The sequence below is a fragment of the Crotalus tigris genome, unplaced genomic scaffold (assembly GCF_016545835.1).
Source record: "Crotalus tigris isolate CLP2741 ecotype Arizona unplaced genomic scaffold, ASM1654583v1 scf7180000017690.20705106771:4171800, whole genome shotgun sequence".
Lineage (NCBI taxonomy): Eukaryota > Metazoa > Chordata > Lepidosauria > Squamata > Viperidae > Crotalus > Crotalus tigris.
In genome coordinates, this window is record NW_024096569.1 from 621,950 (window position 1) to 644,572 (window position 22,623).

The window sequence follows — 22,623 nt, forward strand, 5'->3', positions numbered from 1 at the left end:
CTGTGGCACCAATAGTAGCGGACGCCTTGGGTGCAGTCTCAAAACAACTGGAGCACCACTTGAACACCATTGGCATTGACAAATTCGCTATTAGTCAATTGCAAAAGGCGGCCTTACTAGGAACTGCTTCCATCCTGCAACGATACCTGTAATACCATCAAACATCCACATCTGCCTATCCCAGGTCCTGGGTAAGGACTCGATAGGTAGACAAAATGCCAAATCCAGTCTGAACATCTGGCTGACTGTGCGATGATCCATAATAATAATAATAATATAACAATAACAACTTTCCAGAGAGCTGCACGTGTTTTTCTCTGCCGCAAACGGGCTCAGAAGCCCGTTCTGCTTTTCCTCCCAATTTTTAAAGATTTTTGCAACTTGAGACAGCTGCATTCTCCAGGTGCAGCTTTTTTTTTTTTAACCTCTTTCCAACCTGCCGGATGGCACGGAAATAATTTGAAAATCCCCGGTGCTACGGCCCGCACGTCAACCCTCCCTCCCACGCGCATCAATCAACAATGCTCCAGATGATTGGATAAAATCATTTAATAGCAAATTCCCAGAAGGGATGGGCGCAACTACAGGAATGGGCGAAGCACCCGGGGGGGTGGGGGACGGATGGCTGAATTTCCAGGTCTGGGTAAATCCCCGATTTACGATCGCCCCCTTTAGTGACCGAAGTTACGACATCACTGAAAAAAAAAAGTTTACTGCCAGGTCTCCATGATTATGACTGTAGCCTCGCGGTCGTGTGATCAAAATTCGGGCACTTGGTTAACGGTCTCATATTTACGACGGTCGCAGCGTCGGGGGGGCAAGGGGTCAGGTGATCGCCCTTTGCGAGGTTCACTGCAACGAATTCGCTCGCAAACCGTGCGGGGAAAAAAAAAGGTCGTAAAATTGGGAGGTCGTAAGTTGAGGACTGCCTGCAGGCGTTGGGGCTGCAATTTCCAAAAAATGACATCTGTGAACTTCCAGTGGGGAGAGGATGAGGCTTGGACGCCCCACCCCAAAGCTGAAGCCCACCCCCCATTGCAACCAGGGAGGAATGCAGCCGAGAAATAAGGAGGGGGGTCTCAGAAACCCAGGGTGTAAGGGGAGACCACCCCTCCCTTCTCCACCATCGCTTTGGAGATGACCCGAAAATTCTTGAAGATTTGTTGGGTGCTACTGGACGAAAGAGAGGTCAGGTTTTGGGTGATACGCTGGTGGGCCTGAGGAGAGAGAGAAGGAGCAATGAGAAGGGGGACACCCCCCCAGGTCAAAACACACACACACACACACACAACAACAACAACTGGGGTTAGAGAAGGAGAAGAAGGTTCCAAAGTCTTAAGAGTCGCCAACTGTCACGGGTCATGTTCAAATTTGGCAAGTTTTAAGACTTAGGGACTTTATGTCTGCTTACTCTCTTGTGATCCCTTACTCTGCAATCTCTCCGCTCTAGGGAGAATAGGAGTAAAAAAAAAAAAAAGCAAGCGTGGCTGGGGAATTCCGGGCGTTGAAGTCCACACACGTCTTAAAGTTGCCGAGTTTTGTGTCTATGAACTTGCACAACCTCTGAGGCGTGGGGCGGGAACAGCTGTCAGCCTTTCGCTCATTAATTTATTGGGCTCTGGAGGAAAGGAAGGTTTATTGAACGCCAATTATTGACATGTTGCTTTTCCACTGAGCTATTTGAGAAGGCTGCTAATGAAAAGGCTTTCCTCTCCGGCCGCAGGGCTAACCGGATTACCTGGGCGGCCGCTTAAGAGACGATCGAATTGAGCCCTCGGTAAAATAAAGAGGATTTTACGCTTCCAGGAAGTGGGACCGCCTCCTTCCTGGATCACGTCCCTTTCGGAAAGGAGATCCGAGGTGCTTCCCGCGGTTTCTTTTGGGGGTTCCCCTGAAAACCATCCCTGCTTTTCTCAATAATAAAAAAAACCTGCCAGACTTGTTTCTTCCTTTCGTCTCCTTCTTTCTCTTCTTTCTTCCTTCTTTTTTTTCTCTGCTTCCTTCCTGTACCTATCTTTCTTTATCTATACATTCGTCTTTAATTCTCCTTCTTTTTGCTCCCTCCCTTCCTCTTCCTCCCTCCTTCCATTATTTTCCTTTCCTCCTTTCCCTTCCTTTTCTTTCTTTACTTCCTCCCTCCCTCCCTTTTTTCTTTACTTTCTCTCTTGCTCCCTCCCTCCATTACTTTTCTCTTCCTTCCTTTCCTTTTTTCTTTACTTAATTTTCTTTTTTTTCCTTTCCTTTCTTTCCTTTTCTCTTCCTCTTCCCTCCCTCCTTCCTCCCTTTCTTTCTTCTTTCTTTTTGTTTTCTTTCTTTCTTTGTTTGTTTTTCTCTTCCTTTCTTCCCTTCCTTCCTCCCTTTTTTCTTTTTTACTTTCTCCTCTCTTGCTCTCCTCCTCCATTACTTTTCTCTTCCTTCCTTTCCTTTTTTCTTTACTTAATTTTCTTTTTTCTTTCTTTCTTTTTTCCTTTCTTTTTCTTCTCTTCCTTTCTTCCCTCCCTCCCTCCTTCCTCCCTTTCTTTCTTTCTTTCTTTCTTTCTTTCTTCCCTTCCTTCCTCCCTCCCTCCCTCCTTCTCTTTCTTTCTTCCTTCCTTCCTTCCTTCCTTCCTTCCTTCCTTCCTTCCTTCCTTCCTTCCTTCCTTCTCCCTCCCTCCATCTTAAGATTGCTGAACATTTGGGGTGAATCTGTGACTCACATACTTTCCTGAACCACCCTCCACCGCCCCCCCCCGTCTCTTCCTCCTTCCCCCCACCCCCATCAGGCTAAGCCCCGGCCAGGGGCAGGCACCTGCGGAGATGCTGCCCCTCCCGTCCCCCCCAAAGGCCTACCTCCATGCACCAGGTCTCGCAAAGGACCTTCTCGTGCTGGGCCGTGGCCTGGCCTTGTTCCAGCGCCCGCGATGCTCTGTTGATCCACACGGAGGAGGAGGAGAGCAAAATCAAAATCAAATCTTTGGAAGGCAAGACTCACACCTGCATTGCAAGGTGGGCCACTGGGCAAGGAGGAACCGAGATACTTGCCTGGACTAGACAACCTCGTTTATGTGGTCTCGGGATCCCTTAAAACCGCCCACTGGCAGATCTCTCTTCCTGGATTCCCCAATTGGACCTTTCAGGCTGAAACGTTTAGGTTCCCCATAGTATATCAGAGTTGGAAGGGACCTCAGAGGGCATCTAGTCCAACCCCCTGCTCAGGCAGGAAACCCTATCCCATTTCAGACAAATGGCTGTCCAGTCTCTTCTTAAAAACTTCCAGTGTTGGAACATTCACTGCATCTGGAGGCAAGTTGTTCCACTGGTTAATTGTTCTAATTGTCAGGAAGTTTCTCCTTAGTTCTAGGTTGCTTCTCTCCTTGATTAGTTTCCATCCGTTGCTTCTTGTCCTGCCTTCAGGCGCTTTGGAGAATAGCTGGACTCCCTCTCCTTTGGGGCAGCCCCTGAGATATTGGAATACTCCTATCCTGTCCCCCCTTGTTCTTCTCTTCGTTAAACTAGACATCCCCAATTCCAGCAGCCATTCCTTGTATGTTTTAGCCTCCAGTCCCCTGATCCTCTTTGTTGCTCTTCTCTGCACTCTTTCCAGAGTCTCAACATCTTTTTTTACATCAGGGTGACCAAAACTGGATGCCTTATTCCAAGTGTGGCCTTACAAGGCCTTGTAAAGTGGTATTAACACTTCATGTGATCTTGATTCCATCCCTCTGTTAATGCAGCCTAGCACTGTGTTGGCTTTTTTGGCAGCTGCAGCACACGGCTGGCTCCTATTTAAGGGATCGTCCACTAGGACTCCAAGATCCCTCTCACAGTTGCTACTATTGAGCAAGGAACCCCCTATACTATACCTGTACGTTTGGTTTTTCTTGCCTAAATGTATTAACTTGCTTTTGTCTACACTAAGTTTCATTTCTTTAGATAGGGCTCTGGGTTCAAGTCTGTCGAGATCCTTTGATACCTTGAGTCTGTCTTCTGGGGTGTGGGCTATTCCAGCCAGCAATAAAAAAAAGGAGATTTGCTTTGGGCAGGTGGTCTTGGGAGGGGGGGCTTACCTGGAGAGAACAACCACCATGGCATAGACATCAATTGCACTGTCGGCGATTTGCTTCAGCATGAATTGCTCTTCTGGAAATTTGGGAGAGAGACGAGGAAGAAGAAGAAGAAGAAACAAAAAAGGTCAGGATCAGAAACAGAACAGAGCTGGAAGGGACCTCGGAGGTCATCTAATCCAACCCCCTGCTCAAGCAGGAGACTCTATATACCAGTGGTTCTCCACCTGTGGGTCGGGACCCCATTTGGGGTCGAATGACCATTTCACGGGGGTCGCCAAACAACGCAGTCCGCCATTTTTCCCCCCTTTTCCTCAGCTGTGCTCCTCCCTTTTATTCTATTGGCTTTTGAAAGCCAATAGAAGAGACTCTCTTGAATAGAGTCTAATTCTATTGGCTTTCAAAAGCCAATAGGAATTGTCCAGGCTGTCTCTGCCCTGCTGAGCCCGCCAAAAGTCCCATCCTGCAAACAGTGCTGCACCAGTGGAGTAGTCCTCGACTTACGACCAGTTGAGTAGTCCTCAACTTACGACCGGTTGGGGGTCGCGGCATTAAAAAGGTTGAGAACCACTGCTATATACCAGACAAGGTACTGTCCAGTCTCTTTTCTTAAAAACCTCCAGCAATGGAGCACCCACAACTTTTGGTGGCAAGCAGTATTTACGACGGTTGCAGCGTCCCGTGTGTGTGTGTGTGTGTGTGTGTGTGACGTAATCCCCTTTTGCGACCTTCCGATAAGCAATTGGGGGGGGAAGCCAAATTCACTTACTGACCGTGTGACTCGTTTAACAACGGCAAGGACTGACTTAACAAATATGGCAAAGGACAGTCGTTCAATGAGGCCAAACTCCCTTAGCAAATGTTTCACTTAGTGACATACATTTTGGGCTCAACGGTGGTCGTGTCTTGGGGACGACCTGTATTGGGATGAGCAGAGATTTGTCCCTCCAGCCCACCCACACTCCTCCCGGCAAGGAATCCATGGGGGTCCCACCCCCCACCCCCTGAGAACCCCAAACTCACCGACAACTTTCTTTCCATGTTTGAGGAGCTGGTTCTCAATGACACCAGCAAAAAGGTCAATGGCTTGGACGGCCTGGAAAAAGGGCAAGGGGGGCAAAAGGTGAAAGGGGGTAGGTGATTGCAGAATAGAACATAATAGAATAGAAATACAGAATAGAATAGAAATATAGAATAGAAATATAGAATACAGAATAGAATAAAAATTAATAGAATACAATAGAAAAATAATAATAGAATATAATAGAAATTAATAATAGAATAGAAATTAGAATAGAAATAAAAATTAATAGAATAGAATAGAAATTAATAGAATAGAAATTAGTAGAAAATAAATTAATAAAAATTAATAGAATAGAATAGAAATAAGAATAGAATAAGAATAGAATAGAATAGAAATAAGAATAGAATAGAAATAAGAATAGAATAGAATAGAATTAAGAATAGAATAGAATAGAAATAAGGAATAGAATAGAATAGAATAGAATAAGAAATAATAGAATAGAATAGAATAATAATATAGAGTAGAATTGTTTTATTGTCATATTATTGTTTTAATTTTGTACGCTGCCCTGAGTCCTTTGGGACTGGGCGGCATATAAATTTTAGAAATAAATAAATAGAGGAATATAGAAATATAGAATAGAATAGAATAGAATTAAGAATAGAATAGAATAGAACAGAACAGACATTTTCCCCACAACCACCCTGTGAGGTGGGTTGGGCTGAGGGAGAAGGACCAGCCCAAAGTCAGCCAGCTAGGCTTTCCTACCTAAGGCGGCATTAGAACTCAGAGCCACCTGGTGATTGACCCAAAGTCACCCAGCTAGTTTTCAGGGCTGAAACAGCACTTGGAACTCATGTTCCAAGTCTTACACAGGTAGTCCTCGACTTACGTTGTTTCATTTAGTGACGGTTTGAAATTACTGCTGGTCCCCAGTTGCTCCTCCCAGGGGGCACCAAACACTTGCTCGCACAGATGCACACACACACACCAGTGTGGGGGTCCGGCCAGACTCACCTGCTCACTGCTGGACTCCAGACTTGGGTGCACCACGCCCTTCAGGCTTAGCCCTGTCCCCAGGCCCGCCCTCCTGGGGAGTGGGGGGGGAGAGAAAAGGGGGTGAGAAGTAGCTTCACAACTCTTTATGCAGCCCCCCCCTCCGAGCCCAACCCAGCCCCCTCCCACCAAGCCCAGCCCATCCCCCCAGCCCAGTCCAGCCCCCCCTCCTAGCCCAGCCCAGCCCCCCCTCCTAGCCCTGGCCAGCCCCCCCCCAGCCAGCCCAGCCTCCTCCCACCAAGCCAAGCCCAGCCTCCCTCCTAGCCCAGCCCAGCCCCCCCTCCTAGCCCTGGCCAGCCCCCCCCCAGCCAGCCCAGCCTCCTCCCACCAAGCTGAGCCCAGCCCCCTCCTAGCCCTGGCCAGCCCCTCTCCTAGCCCAACCCAGCCCCCTCCCACCAAGCCCAGCCCATCCCCCCCTCCTAGCTCTGGCCAGCCCCCCCCCTTGAACCCAGCCCAGCCCACCAAGCTGAGCCCAGCCCCCCCTCCTAGCCCTGGCCAGCCCCCCCAGCCCAGCCCCTCCTAGCCCAGCCCCTTCCCATCAAGCTGAGCCCAGCCCCCCCCCCTTAGCCCTGGCCAGCCCCCTCCCACCAAGCCCAGCCCAGCCCCCCCTCTGAGTCCAGCCCCCCCCCGTTCAAATCCCCCCTATAAACACAGAACAGCACAAATGGTGACAAAATGGGATTTAAAACGTGCAGATCCTCCCCCCCCCAGATGACCCCCAGGGAAAGCAGGCGAGGGATGGGCCCATTCACACATTCCCTCCCGTCGCAAAACGAAGCAGCAAAAGTGCTTTGCGCCTCTCGATGGGAGCTGGGGATTGGATGGCAGAAATGACTGACAGATGGGGGGGTGAAGAAAAAATAAAAAACCGAAACATCTCAAAAATATTTTGTGGAGTGACAACGGAGAAAAGAACAGAGAAGACTCACTGCCCCGAAGCGGGAGCTGATCTTCCCGGTAGCTTTAAAAATAAACAAATAAAAAAAAAGGAGATAGGCTCGCTGGGAAAAAGCCTGGATTCGTGAGCGACAAGCTACAAGCAGTCCTCGACTTATGACGATTCGCTTAGTGGCCGTTCGAAGTTTCAACGGCACTAAAAGAAAAGGGAATTAAACCCCCTTTTCACACTTACGGCTGCTGTAACCTCCTTGCAGCCACGGGAGCAAAATTCAGACGCCTGGCAACCGACTCGTATTTACGACGGGCGCAGCGTCCCGGGTGTGTGTGTGTGTGTGTCACGCGATCCCCTTTTGCGAACCTCTGACCAGCAAACTCAATGGGGGGGGGGAAAGCCAGATTCGCTTAACTACCGTGTGACTAATTTAACAATCGCTTAACAAGTGTGGCAAGGAGGATCGTAAAAATGGATCAAAATTCGCTTAATGTTATATATCACTTAGCAACCGCCATTTTGGGTCCGGTCGAGGACTACTCGTTCATAGAGAGCCTCCAACTTCAGGAGCAGTTCACCTTCAAGGACGGAGGCATTTGCTACCTTTAGATCACAAAGAGTAAGCAACTTTGGCTCTTTTGTGACTCATGGACTTCAACTCCCAGAATTCCTGAGCCAGCCATGCTGAGGGGAAAGAGAGAGGTTTCCAAGCTGAGCCATGCTGGCTGAGGAATTCTGGGAGTTGAAGTCCACGAGTCATGAAGGGAGCCATAGTTCCCCCATGCTGGCTGAGGAATTCTGGGAGTTGAAGTCCACGAGTCATGAAGGGAGCCATAGTTCCCCCATGCTGGCTGAGGAATTCTGGGAGTTGAAGTCCACGAGTCCTAAAAGGGCCAAATTGAAGACCTTGTTCTAGGACACTGTCCCTGCGTGCATGTGAGACTCCTGGTTGCTCACAACTCCACAACTCCACCTTCTGTGACCTTTTTAGTGTGCTTGAGAAGCCACTATGGTTTGTTTGAACATGCTGGCTTAGTGGTAGCCATGAATCAACGCCCCCTTTGGTGTCACCACCTCTGGCAAATTTCCTCCCACACCCTCGGCGTTCAAAATTGTCTCATCCACCACCCGTTTCTCACGCTCTGGGAAGCGGAAACCGCCCACAGATGCGCCGTACCTGCGTACTCGCTTGCCCGCCTCGCTGACCAGCAAGCCAGCATTCCCACAGGGGTTCTTGACGGCTTGTTGCAAACCGCGAAGCTGGTTCCCCGCGTTCTGGATCAGAGGGAAATCAGAGAGTGTGGAGTTTTCCTGGCTCCCGAGAACGCCAACGTGATCAAACCCGGATCGTCTTTACTTGCCACCCCTTCTGGATTGTTGCATGGGCAATGGGTAAGAACACCGCCCCCCCCGGTTTAATTCAGGTTCCCCCCCCAAATCTCGCCCGTCCCTAAAGCCGCCCCACCCACCTGGAATCCGTAGAGGGCAATGAAAAGCCGTAAGATTTCGTTGGTGCCTTCAAAGATCCGGAAAATGCGTAAATCACGCATCACTTGTTCCACTCCGCTTTCCTGCAGCCGAGGAATCGGATAGGAGAAAAAGAAAGAGAGAGAGAGAAAGAAAAAGAAAGAGAGAAAGAGGAGCGAGAGAAAGAAATAAAAAAGAGAGAGAGGAGAAATAGAGAAAGAGAAAAAGAGAGAGAGAAAGAGGAGAAATAGAAAAAGAAAGAAAAGAGAAATAGAGAGGAAAGAAATAAAAAAGAGAAAGAAGGAGAGAGAGAGAAAAGAAAAAGAAAGAGAAAAAGGAAGAGAGAAATAGAAACAGAGAGAGAGAAATAAAAAAAAGAGAGGGAGAGAGAAAGAGAAGGAGAGAGAAACTGATCGATGCCACTAATGCATTCCTTTTGATATGTACGCCTGCTTACTCTCTTATAATCCCTTTCTCTGCAATCTCTCCGCTCTGGCCTGTTTTTGAAGTCCACCCAGCTTAAAACCACCCTGGCTGAGAAATGCTAATAAAAACAGACAGTAACAAACTTCCTCACCGGGCTCAACAGAAAATCATTAGAAAGAAATAAAATTAAAACCTAGATATTAGCCCCCCGCCACCACAAAAAAAGCCCCCTGACCTTCATGAACCCCATCCCGCCCATGGTCTGGATGCATTCGTCTGAAACGGCCCAAGCAGCTTCCTGCACATGGAGAAAAACAAGAACAGATAAAAGCAATGCGGAATGAAGCGTTCTTGTCTGGACATGAGCAGACAGTTCTGCTTTTCTTTCTTTCTTTCTTTCTTTCTTTCTTTCTTTCTTTCTTTCTTTCTTTCTCTTTCTTTCATTTCTTCCTTCTTTCTTTTCTCTTTCTTTCTCTTTCCTTCAACTTCTGTCCTATTCTTTTCCTCCCTCTCTTTTCCCTCCATCCTTCCTCCCTTCTTCCTCTCCCTCCCTCCTTTTCCTTCCTTTTCCAGCCTCCCTTTCTTTGCTTCCTCCCTCCCTTCTTCCCTCCCCCCCTCCCTCCTTTTCCTCCCTCACTCCCTCCTTTTCCTTCTTCCCTCCCTCTCCTTCCTTCCTTCCTCCCTCCCTCTCCTTCCTTCCTCTCTCCCTCCCTTCCTTCCTTCTTCCCTTTCTTCCTTCCTCCCTTCCTTCCTCCCTCTCTTCCTTCCTCCCTCCCTCCCTCTCCTTCCTTCCTCCCTTCCTTCCTTCTTCCCTTTCTTCCTTCCTTCCTCCCTCCCTCCCTCCCCTCCCCCATGTCACCCACCACCCAAAGGGTTGAATGTCGTCACTCTCTGATCTGCCCCCATGCCACTTGGCAGAGCGAGATCTAAACACGCTTTCAAAAAGCTAGGAGAGTTTCTGTCCCAAACAGGCCAGCTGCCCAGTGTGAAGCGGAGCACCACGGCTTCAGAACGACAGATCCAGAAGGGGCCTTGGAGGTCATCTAGTCCAACCCCCCTGCTCAGGCAGGAGACCCCCACACCTTTTCAGACAAACCGCTGTCTGGTCTCTTCTTAAAAACTTCCAGTGTTGGAGCACCCACAACTCCAGGAGACAGCCGAATAACAGAGCGGGAAGAGGCCCTGGAGGTCATCTAGTCCAACCCCCTGCTCAGGCAAAAGACCCCACACCTTTTCAGACAAACAGCTGTCCAGTCTCTTCTTAAAAAGCCTCCAGGGATGGAGCACCCAGAGCTCGGGGGGGGGGGGGAACGACAACATTCGTGATTTCTGCAAGTTGCACCCTGTGAGTCAGCCCCATGGTGACATCGTCCCCCCCTTCCTGGCCTGCAGAGACCCACAACGCTACGGGGCCATGGTGGTGGGGGAATGAGGGGGGGGATCCACCCTGGGGCCCCAGCCAGGACTCACCGAGCCAAAGACTTTGCTGATGGCCGCCTCGATCTGGAAGTCCGAAGCCCCCCGGTCCATGTTGGCGCTGATCATGTAGGCCATGGACTAAAGAGAGAGAGAACCAAGGGGTCTTTGGGGAATTAAAAAAAAATGGCTTTTTCACAGATTTTTAAACTTCTTATCCTATTGTACAGAGTCTAGTCCTGCTTGAGCAAGGGGCTGGACTAGAAGACTTCCAAGGTCCCTTCCAGCTCTATTCCTATTCCTATTCTATATTCCATTCTATTCTATTCCACTCCGTATTTTCTATTCTATTCTATTCTATTCTATTCTGTTCTGTTCTATTCTGTTCTGTTCTCTGTTCTATTCCGTTCTGTAATTCTATTCTATTCCATTCTATATTCTATTCTATTGCATTCGTATTTCTATTCTATTCTATATTTTATTATTCTGTTTTAATTCTAATTCTATTCCATTCCATATTTTCTTTTCTATTCTATTCCATATTTTCTTTTCTTTTGTATTCTATTCTGTTCTATTCTTCCATCCCATATTCTATTCCATTCCATATTTTCTATTCTATTCTATTCTATTCTATTCTATTCTATTCTATTCTATTCTATTCTATTCTATTCTATTCTATTCTATTCTATTCTATTCTATTCTACTCTTTTATTCCTATATTTATTCTATTCCATTCCATTCCATTCCATACACAATGAATATAAAACATGATTAAAAATACAAATACTCAACCCTAAAATAAAAGATTTGCTACAAACTGTTTCTTTTAATTCCTGTTTCTGGCATAAAAAACCAACCCCCCCCACACACACATTGCGTCAATGAGTTTGCTTAGAGACTGCCACAAAAGAGGTCATAAAATTGGGTGCAGTTCCGTAGTGATCCCGCTTAACGACCGGCACAACTTAATTCAGGGCTCAGTTCCAGTCATACGTCTATATAATATCACGGAAAGAAAGGGTTTTTACGTTATTACGTGCTAGCATTTGCTTTTAAGACCTGGTCTCTGGATCAAGTCTCAGGGATCCGATTTTGGGGGGGGAACTAAGTTTCTAGTCCTCAAGGCTGTCGAGCGATACTGGAACGCCGCAGATCTGAGAAATGACACTTCGGGCACTGTGCCGAATGTACACACAAACACAAGCGCACGCCTGTTTTGCACGCCCGTACCTCGGTCACGTAGTGCAGCAACGCCATGCGGGCGAGTTTTTCCTGGATCACCCCAAAAGTGTGGATTTTTTCCCCAAACTGAGTCCGGTTAGCGGCGAAGTCCACCTTTGGGATGGAAAGGGAGGAGGAGGAGAAGAATTTGAGCAGGGGCACCGTCTGTCCTCGGCTTACAGCGGTTCATTTAGTGACGATTCAAAGTCACCACGGCGCTGAGACAAGGGACTTGTGGTCAATGTTCACACTTACGACCTTTGCATCACCGCGGGATCAAAATCCGGATCCTCGACCGTATTTATGATGGGTTGCAGCATCCCAAAAGGGCGTGATCCCCTTTTACAGGGGAAGGTGCATTTGCTAACAGCCGTGCGGCTGACTTAACGGCCGCAGTAATGAACGACGGTGGCAAGAACGGTCGTAAAAGGGGACATTCTACAACAGTCTCGCTTTGGCAACAGAAAAGTCGGGCAAAGTTGCAGTCGTAAGTCGAGGACTATCTGCATGAGGGGATACAGGGGGGGAAGGAGAAGAAAGCAGGGTGGGGGGCGCTCACCGCTTTCTGAATGAGCGCCCGCATGGTGCCGCCCATGGCCGCCGCCATGCCGAAACGCCCGTTGTTCAGGATGTTCATGGCCACCTTGAAGCCGGCGCCTGGCGCACCCAGCACATTCTCTACCGGCACCCGGACGTTGTCAAAGTGGACTTCGGCCGTGTTGGACCCCTTGATGCCCATCTTCTTCTCGGGGGGGCCGCTGGGGGAGGGGACGAGAGGGAATTAGAGCCCCCCCAGAAGATACCCGAAAAGAGGGGGGTCCTTCTCTGCCCGCCCCACCGGCTCGAGGGGGGGCTGGCCATCTCTCCCCCCTCCTTTGCTCAGCACCCCAAAGCAGGGGGGTCTTCAAACTTGGCCCTTTTATGACTTATGGACTTCAACTCCCAGAATTCCTCAGCCAGCGTGAGGGAACTAGGACTCTTTTATGACTTGTGGACTTCAACTCCCAGAATTCCTCAGCCAGCGTGAGGGAACTATGGCCCTTTGATGACTTGGGGACTTCAACTCCCAGAATTCCTCAGCCAGCGTGAGGGAACTGACCCTTTTGTGACTTGTGGACTTCAACTCCCAGAATTCCCCAGACAGGCATGCTGGCTGAGGAATTCTGGGAGCTGAAGTCCAAAAGTCATAAAAGGGCCAAGTTTGAAGACCCCTGCCCTAAAGGATGTGAACTCCAGTCCCCTCAACACCTCACCTGGTGACCCCCCCGAAAGACCGCTCCACCACGAATGCCGTGATCTTGTCCTTCGTCTTCCCCGTCTCGTCCTTCTGCGGCGTTTTGGCAAAAACGGTGAAGATATCGGCAATGCCGCCATTGCTGGGCGAGGAAAGATGCAATTTTAGGACCCTCCCCCAGGAAATGTGCCCCCCCCCGTACAGAGACCCCCCTTCCCGGAATTGGACCGTTGTTATTGATATAGGGTATAGGGCGGGGTAGGCAACCTTGGTTCTTGTATGACTTGTGGACTTCAACTCCCAGAATTCCTCAGACAGCGTGCCTGGCTCAGAAATTCTGGGAGTTGAAGTCCACAAGTCATACAAGAGCCAAGGTTGCCTACCCCTGGTATAGGGTTTCCTGCATGAGCAGGGGGTTGGTCTATATGACCTCCAAGGTCCCTTCCAACTTTTTAATTATATTATTATTGTTGTTGTTATTTCTTCCCTCATTTCGGTTCTGGTTTGTTAATCTTTTTCAGACCGTCCTCAACTTATGGCTGTTCGTTTAGCGACCATTGGACATTACTGAGAAAAGTCGGCTGGCGCCCTGTCCTCGCACTTACGACCGTCGCAGCATCCTATCGGTCCCCAAACGTGGGCACTTGGCAACCGGCCTGTATTTACGACGGTTGCCACGTGTTTGTGACCTCAGGAGGGGCCACGTCCACAGGGAAGCCGGATTTATTTAACGACACTGGGTTCGCTTAATGAGCATGGATTCGTTTAGCGACCACTGGATTTGCTCAGCGACCACTGGATTCACTGAATAACCACTGGATTTGCTTAGCAACCACTGGATTTGCTTAGCGACCACTGGATTCACTTAATGACTACTGGATTCGTTTAATGACCACTGGATTTGTTTAATGACCACTGGGTTTGCTTAACGACCATTGTAACCTCGGTCACTAAATGAACTCTCCTAAGTCGAGGACCACCTGTATTTCAAGGACCCTTCCTCTGGATGATGGGAGGGGGCACCTCACCTGTTGTCCACCCCGCCCCCCAGTCTGCCTCACCTGATCCAGAGCTTGCTCCCGTTCAGGGTGTAGTAGGTGCCGCAGGAGCTGAGTTCGGCTCTGCTCCGGATCGAGGCTGCGTCGGAGCCGCTGGTGTTTTCGGTCAGGCAGAAGGCGGCGATGGTCTCACCTGGGGTGAGGGGCGGAAGTAGCACAAACAGTGTTCCCCTATGCCCCCCCCCCTCAGCACACCACAAAGACCAAGTCATAGGCGAGGGAAACGTTGGGGTGAAGGTGCTGGGCTAGAAAACGGGAGACGGAGAGTTCTAGTTCCACCTCAGAAAAGCCATCTGGGTGACTTTGGGCCAATCACCAGGAGACGGTGAGTTCTAGTTCTGCCATAGCCATAAAGCTGGCTGGGTGACTTTAGACCAATCACTAGGAGATGATGAATTCTAGTTCCACCTTAGAAAAGCTGGCTGGGTGACTTTCGGCCAATCACTAGGAGATGGTGAGTTCTAGTTCCTCCTTAGAAAAGCTGGCTGGATGACTTTGAGCCAATCACCAGGAGACGGTGAGTTCTAGTTCTGCCATAGCCATAAAGCTGCCGGGGTGACTTTAGGCCAATCACTAGGAGATGGTGAATTATAGTTCCACCTTAGAAAAGCTGGCTGGGTGACTTTGGGCCAATCACTAGGAGACGGTGAGTTCTAGTTCTGCCAGAGCCATAAAGCTGCCGGGGTGACTTTAGGCCAATCACTAGGAGATGGTGAGTTCTAGTTCCTCCTTAGAAAAGCTGGCTGGATGACTTTGAGCCAATCACCAGGAGACGGTGAGTTCTAGTTCTGCCATAGCCATAAAGCTGCCGGGGTGACTTTAGGCCAATCACTAGGAGATGGTGAATTATAGTTCCACCTTAGAAAAGCTGGCTGGGTGACTTTGGGCCAATCACTAGGAGACGGTGAGTTCTAGTTCTGCCATAGCCATAAAGCTGGCTGGGTGACTTTAGGCCAATCACTAGGAGATGATGAATTCTAGTTCCACCTTAGAAAAGCTGGCTGGGTGACTTTCGGCCAATCACTAGCAGATAGTGAGTTCTAGTTCCTCCTTAGAAAAGCTGGCTGGGTGATTTTGGGCCAATCACTAGGAGACGGTGAGTTCTAGTTCTGCCATAGCCATAAAGCTGGCTGGGTGACTTTAGGCCAATCACTAGGAGATGATGAATTCTAGTTCCACCTTAGAAAAGCTGGCTGGGTGACTTTCGGCCAATCACTAGGAGATGGTGAGTTCTAGTTCCTCCTTAGAAAAGCTGGCTGGATGACTTTGAGCCAATCACCAGGAGACGGTGAGTTCTAGTTCTGCCATAGCCATAAAGCTGCCAGGGTGACTTTAGGCCAATCACTAGGAGATGGTGAATTCTAGTTCCTCCTTAGAAAAGCTGGCTGGATGACTTTGAGCCAATCACTAGGAGATGGTGAGTTCTAGTTCCTCCTGGGTGACTTTGGGCCAATGACTAGGAGAGGGTGAGTTGTAGTTCCTCCTTAGAAAAGCTGGCTGGGTGACTTTGGGCCAATGACTAGGAGATGGTGAATTCTAGTTCCTCCTTGACAGACAGAGAGTTCTCGTCCTGCCACAGCCATAAAGCCAGCTGGGTGACATTGGGCCAATCACTAGGAGACGGGGAGTTCTAGTTCCACCTTAGAAAAGCCGGGCAGGTGATTTTGGGCCAGTCCTTCTCTCTCCCAGCCCAAACCACCTCACAGGGCTGTTTTGGGAAAACGGCATGCCGCCTTGAGCCGCACAACCCACGACGGGGGACACAAACCGAATTCTAAAACCACTCTAAAGAGACCAGACCTCAGTAAAACAGACAGAAATCAACCTAAGACTTTCCGCTACTCGCGAGAAAGAGACGAGCAGCCGGTTGCGGCACCAGCCACGCAGCCCGAAGAAGCAAAGATCCAGTTTTTCAGGGGTCCCATTCTGGGTTGGGGGGGGCACCCTCTCACCCCCCACCCCCCCTGGCCGTGCCAGCCCCCCATCCCCCCCGTGCCCAGCCCTACCGGATGCCAGCTTGGGCAGGTACTTCTTCTTCTGCTCCTGGGAACCGTAGAGCAGGATCCCCTTGAAGCCGATGGACTGGTGGGCGCCCAGGGTGATGCCCACACCCAGGTCGTGCATCCCCACGATTTCCACCATGCGGGCATACTGCGGGGCAGAGACACCCCTAAGCACGTGCAGAGTTCAGCCCCCTTTGGAGCGCCGGCGGACGCTGCCAATCTGGGGAAAAGCCCCCCCCACCTGCAGGGGAGGGGGATACGGGACCGACCTGGGTGTTGGTGAGCCCCAGGCCCCCCAGCGCCGTGGGGACCTGCAGGCCGAAGGCCCCCATCTCCTTCAGCCCCTTCATGGTCTTCTCCTGCACCTGGGCCAGCTCGTCGTTGAGCGAGGGGTTGTTCACCTCCTGCGAAAAAGGGGGCATGGGGGGCAACAGCCGGCGTTGCTGCAGGGGAGGGGCCTGACCTCCCCCCCAGCAGCCCCCCAACCCCATAATCCCTTTCCTACCTCAAAGAAGCGGGCGACGGGGCCCACCAGCTCCCGCAAAGTCTGCGTCTGCTCCTCGTTCAGAACTGCGGCGAAACCAGAGGGGGGGGGGCGCGTGTGTTATTATTGGGGGGGGATGGGAGAGTCCTCGACTTATGACTGTCCGTTTAGTGACCGACCGAAGTTTGTTAAAAAAAAAAAGGACTTATGACAGGCCCTCGACTTATAGGCCTCCGTTCAGCGGCCATTTTTGACAAGACAGGCAGTCCTCAGGTTACAACTGTTTCTTTAGTGACCGTTCAACGTTACGACGGCACGGAAAAGTGACTAGTGACCATTTTTCATAGTTACGACCGTCACAGCCCCCCGTGATCAAAATTGGGACGCTCGGCACACCTGACTCGTATTTATGACGGTCGCAGCCTCCCCGCGGTCACGTGATAAAAATCAGGATGCTCGGCACCTGACTCGTATTTATGACGGTCGCAGCCTCCCCCGGGGGTCACATGATCAAAATTAGGATGCTCAGCACCTGACTCGTATTTATGACGGTCGCAACGTCCCCCGGGGGCCACGTGCCCCCCTTTTGCAGCCTTCTGACCAGCAAAGTCAAGGGGGGGAAGCCGGATTCACTTAACGACCGTTCTTCATTTAACAACCGCAGCGATTCACTTAACGACCGTGGTAAGGGAGGTCGCAAAAGGGGGCAAAGCTCCCTTAGCGAACGTCTCCCTTAACGACGGAAAGTTTGGACTCAGCTGTTAAGTCAAGGACTACCTGAACTTTTCAAACCGTGTGCTGGATCAGGCAATCCTGCCCACGCAAACGCACACTCACAGACCCACAAACACACCTGCCTCCCCCCCTCCCATCCTGCCCCAGCCGCCCACCCCCCCATTTTTTTACCGGAAGGATAAGGGAAGACTTGGTCCGTGATGATCTGGCCCTTGAAAATGCCCACCGCAAAGGACTTGGTTTCCTGCAAGTTGGAGAGAGGGGAAAAAAAAAAAAGAAGATTAAAGGGCCACTGATCCAGGGTCCTGGGTTCAAATCCTGACACGTCCCTCTTTCTGGCCCAGAAAAGGCATCGTCTCTTTGCTAGCGGTCCGGTTTCTATTCCCCAGATGGTAAAAACTCAAGATGGCGATGCCAGCCCCTCCCTCTCTGCCAGACCCCCCCCCCCACGACCCCCAATCTCTCTCTAGCCCCCGCCCCATTTTGCAAAGTGCCCCAATCTGGCTTAGGCTGCCCCCCCCCCGGTGTATGTTATCCCCAGCCCTGTGTAAGTTTATTTTTTAAATACAGCTATACAGGCAGTCCTCGAATTACGACAACTGAGAACAAAATTTCCGTTGCTAAGCGAGACGGTCGTTAAAGTGAGTTTTGACCCGCTTTACGACTTTTCTGGCTACCGTCGTTAAGTGGATTGCTGCAGTCGTTAAAATAGTAGCCTGGTCGCTAAGCGAATCTGGTTTCCCCCCTTGACCTAGCTTGTCAGAAGATCGCAAAAGGGGATCACATCACACACACACACACACACACACACACACACACACGGGGGACGCTGCAACCGTCATAAATACGAGTCGGTTGCCAAGCGTCCGATATTTGAACACATGACCGGGGGATGCTCCAACCGTCTTAAGTGTAAAAAATGGTCGTTAAGTCTCTTTTTTTCCAGTGCTGTTAACAGTCGCTAAATGAACCGTTGTAAGACGAGGACTGCCTGTGTTTTGGATCTGGATGACTTGGCAGAGCAAAATGTCAACAGCTTATTGGATTTGTCCACACCAGAAAACGGGTTTCGGGGTGACTATTTTCTTGACCTCAGAAACAGCTGACACCCGAAAGGGAGGAGGTATTAAATTAATAATAATAAGATTTAAGATTGGAAAATTGTAGGGTGTTTGCCCATTAAAGAGCAGGAGTGAGTTTTGGTTTGTCTATTAACCAAGGAGAGAAGCAACCTGGAACGAAGGAGAAATTTCCTGACAGTGAGAACAATTAATCAGTGGAACAACCTGCCTCCAGAAGCAGTAAATGCTCCAACACTGGAAGTCTTTAACAAGAGACTGGACAGCCATTTGTCCGAAATGGAATATAGGGTTTCCTGCCTGGGCAGGGGGGTGGACTAGAGGACCTCCAAGGTCCCTTCCAACTCTGCTACTTCTATTCTATTCTATTCTATTCTATTCTATTCTATTCTATTCTATTCTATTCTATTCTATTCTATTCTATTCTATTCTAATTCCTTATTCTATTCTATTCTATTTACTCTACTCTGTTCTATTCCTTATTCTATTCTATTCCATTCTATTCCATTCCATTCCACTCCACCCTACCCTATCCTATATTTCTATTCTATTCTATTCTATTCTATTCTATTCTATTCTATTCTATTCTATTCTATTCCTTATTCTATTCTATTTTATTCTATTTACTCTACTCTGTTCTATTCCTTATTCTATTCTATTCTATTCCATTCCATTTCCATTCCACTATTCCTATATTCTATTCTATTCTATTTCATTCTATTCTATTCTATCTATTCTATTCTATTCTATTCTATTCTATTCTATTCTATTCTATTCTATTCTATTCTATTCTTCTTATTCTATTCTATTCTATTCTATTCTATTTCTATTCTATTCTATTCTATTCTATTCTATTCTATTCTATTCCTTATTCTATTCTATTTTATTCTATTCTATTCCATTCCATTCCATTCCATTCCACCCTACCCTATCCTATATTCTATTCTATTCTATTCTATTCTATTCTATTCTATTCTATTCTATTCTATTCTATTCTATTCTATTCCTTATTCTATTCTATTCTATTCTATTCTATTCCTTATTCTATTCTATTCTATTCTATTCCATTCCATTCCACTCCACCCTACCCTATCCTATATTTCTATTCTATTCTATTCTATTCTATTCTATTCTATTCTATTCTATTCTATTCTATTCTATTCTATTCCTTATTCTATTCTATTCTATTCTATTCCATTCCATTCCATTCCACTCCACTCCACCCTACCCTATATTTCTATTCTATTCTATTCTATTCTATTCTATTCTATTCTATTCTATTCTATTCTATTCCATTCCATTCCATATTCTGTTCTATTCTACTCTATCCTATCCTATCTTATATTTCTATTCTATTCTATTCTATTCTATTCTATTCTATTCTATTCTATTCTATTCTATTCTATTCTACATGTTGTTCTGTTCTACTCTACTCTATTCTGTTCTCTCTGCCTTTCCTTATCCAACTTGGTGCTGCTTTGCATCAAAATTGCTCCCCCCAATATTGCCCCCGAGACCCCAAGAAGGGAGAGGAGGAGGAAGACAAAAGACCACATACCGTCGGAAGATGCTTTTTCCCCAATTCTTCTTGGGGCGCTGACTCTGGCTTCAATCTGTGCTTTTCCGGGGCGGTCTGCAAAAGAGGGAGACAGCATGACATTCCTTCAAATGTATGGGGTGCTCCTTTCATCCCAGGGGTTTGCGTGTGCAACAATGCACAAAAATGGAAATTGGGTGCTATATTTAGCAACATTGCCTATGCGTAGAATTGGGTACAAATACATTGCATAAAAGTGGAATTTGAATGCAAGGCTGCAGGAAAGTGGTATTTAAATGCAACACTGCAGGAAAGTGGATTTTTGATGCAAGGCTGCAAAAAAGTAGAATTTAAGTGCAACATGGCAGGAAAATGGAATTTAAATGCAACATTGCAGAAAATTGGAATTTAAATGCAACGTTGCAGAAAATTGGAATTTAAATGCAACGCTGCAGGAAAATGGAAATTGGATGCAACGCTACCGAAAAGTGGAATTTAGACGCAACGCAGCAGAAAAATTGAAGACTGTGACCTCAGTCACAGTCTTCCCTGTCCTAAAATGGGTAGATTTTACGACCTTTTTTGTGGTGGCTGTTAAACACACACACACACACACACACCCCGTTGTTAAGCGGATTGTTTGCTATCTCTGTCTCTTCTGAATTCTGAAGTTTTACCTGCGTGTTTTCAACTTAGCTTTTATCTCTGGGCGTGTTGAGTTGGGTGCTTGTGTGGTTGTGTTATGCTGTTTGTAAACAGCCTGAATCACTTGAGGGTGGATGGGTGACACAGGAACCCCGTGAACAGATAAGTAAACAGATTGGCAAATTGCAAGCCTTGCCCTGCCAGCATCCTGAGTTTAGGAGGCACCAAGGGTTGGGGAAGGAAGGAATAGAAAAGGGAAGGAAGGAAGGAAGGAAGGAAGGGGAAAAAGAAAAGGAGGGAGGGAGGAATAGATAGGGAAAGGAAGGAAGGAAGGAAGGAGAAAAAGAAAAGGAGGGAGGGAGGAATAGATAGGGAAAGGAAGGAAGGAAGGAAGGAAAGAGAAAAAGAAAAGGAGGGAGGGAGGGAGGAACAGGCAGGAGAAGGAAGGAAGGAAGGGGAGAGGGAGGGAGAAAGGGAAGAAAGGCAGAAGGAAGGAAGGGAGGGGAAAAAGAAAACGACGGAGGGAGGAACAGATAGGGGAAGGAAGGAAGGAAGGAAGGAAGGAAGGAAGGAAGGAAGGAAGGAAGGAAGGGGAGAGGGAGGGAGAAAGGCAAGAAAGGCAGAAGGAAGGAAGGAAGGAAGGAAGGAAGGAAGGAAGGAAGGAAGGAAGGGGAGAGGGAGGGAGAAAGGCAAGAAAGGCAGAAGGAAGGAAGGAAGGAAGGAAGGAAGGAATGAAGGAAGGAAGGAAGGAAGGAAGGGGAGAGGGAGGGAGAAAGGCAAGAAAGGCAGAAGGAAGGAAGGAAGGAAGGAAGGAAGGAAGGAAGGGGAGAGGGAGGGAGAAAGGCAAGAAAGGCAGAAGGAAGGAAGGAAGGAAGGAAGGAAGGAAGGGGAGAGAGAGGGAGAAAGGCAAGAAAGGCAGAAGGAAGGAAGGAAGGAAGGAAGGAAGGAAGGAAGGAAGGAAGGAAGGGGAGGGGAGGGGAAGGAAGGATGGAGGGGGAGAGAGGGAGGGAAGGAAGACTAAAAAGGAAGGAAGGGGAGAGGGAGGAAAGAAAGAGGAAGGAAAAAGGAAAAGGAAGGGAGAAAGGAGGGAGGAAGGAAAAGGAAGGGAGAGACAGAAAAAGGAAAGAAAGGCAGAAGGAAGGAAGGAAGGAAGGAAGGAAGGAAGGAAGGAAGGAAGGAAGGAATTCCTGTCCAACTCAGCCAAGGGACCCTGGGGGGGGCGGGGTTGGGGGCTATTCCTGGCCTCCCGGCAGAGGGGGAGGGCTGGGTTGGCCCCTCCTTGGGAAGGCATGGGGGGGGCTAATCTCCCCCCCCCATTAATGCAGACAATGGCACTCGGGAGCCGCCCTCTCCACCCCCGCGCTGACCTTTCCCCCAGATAAAGCACCTAAATCTTCCCCGGGCTGACGCGCCTGCCCTTCAAACGGCGCTCCGGACTCCCATCTGGGCCAACCTGAGTCGGTCGTGGGGATCCGCGCAACGCAGATCCAACGGGGCGGGGGGGGGCAGCGTTACCAGGAGGACCCCAGACCCAGCATTTAAAGAAGAGGATTGCAGAGCGCGGCTTCAAGAAATCCCAGCGCCCGCGCGGATCCCGCAGGCTTCAAGCTTCTAGTCCTCACGGAGACAGGGGCTGACCCGCGCGGGAGGCCAATGCCGCGGCGGGGACCCTTCGGAGCTCCCCTTTTCCAAGCCAGCCCGGAGCGTGGCACCAAGGCAGACGACCCCGCGCCCCCTCCCCAACATACCTGGGGGGCGGCGGCCGCCTGGGCGGCGTAGAGTCTCCCCGCGAGTGGGCGGGCGCGGGACGTCCCGGGCCTGCAAAGTGGGGAGGGGGTTGCAGTACATTGCAATGAAAGGGGAGGGGGCGTCTCAAGGTCCCCCACCCCACCCACCCACCCCAGCCCTGGCTGGGCTCCCACCACGTGCCCCCACTCACCCCCGCAGGGTCCCGACCGCCAGGAAGAGGCGGGGGGTGAGGCGGAGGGCTGCCATGCTTGGGGAGGGGGCTCCAAATTGGGGGGGGGGTCCGACAGGGTCCTTCGGGCAGGCTGGCGGAGCTGCTATTGCTTCTTCTTCTACTGCTGCGCTCGTTCCGCTTGCTCGCTCCGCCCCCCCCAAGTCAAAGGGGGGGGAGGAGGAGGAGGAGGAGAAGGGCGGAGCATGCTGGGAGTTGAAGTTTGCCCGGGCTGCAGACGTGGCTGCTCATGCGCAGCGGGTTCCCCTCCCACCCACCCCCGCCCCTTTTCCCCTTGTTTTTCCCAGTGGGGCTTGCAAGGCGGTGCCTCTGAGCATGTACAGAA

General features: G+C 49.5%; 1 protein-coding gene across 1 annotated transcript; it reads right to left on the reverse strand.

The window, feature by feature from the left end:
- Positions 1 to 531: 531 nt before the first annotated feature.
- Positions 532 to 22,413, reverse strand: ACADVL (acyl-CoA dehydrogenase very long chain). The gene is made up of 20 exons (XM_039337897.1): positions 22,260 to 22,413; positions 22,069 to 22,138; positions 19,697 to 19,771; positions 17,231 to 17,303; positions 16,346 to 16,410; positions 16,110 to 16,244; positions 15,844 to 15,988; positions 13,841 to 13,970; positions 12,799 to 12,921; positions 12,105 to 12,303; positions 11,555 to 11,659; positions 10,379 to 10,465; positions 9,144 to 9,206; positions 8,485 to 8,586; positions 8,193 to 8,290; positions 6,085 to 6,157; positions 5,067 to 5,139; positions 4,047 to 4,119; positions 2,830 to 2,905; positions 532 to 1,217 (listed from the first exon to the last, which is right to left on the reverse strand). Exons 1-20 carry the CDS (start codon positions 22,313 to 22,315, stop codon positions 1,080 to 1,082), a joined length of 1,959 nt encoding a protein of 652 aa, XP_039193831.1. The 5' UTR covers positions 22,316 to 22,413; the 3' UTR covers positions 532 to 1,079.
- Positions 22,414 to 22,623: the final 210 nt, after the last annotated feature.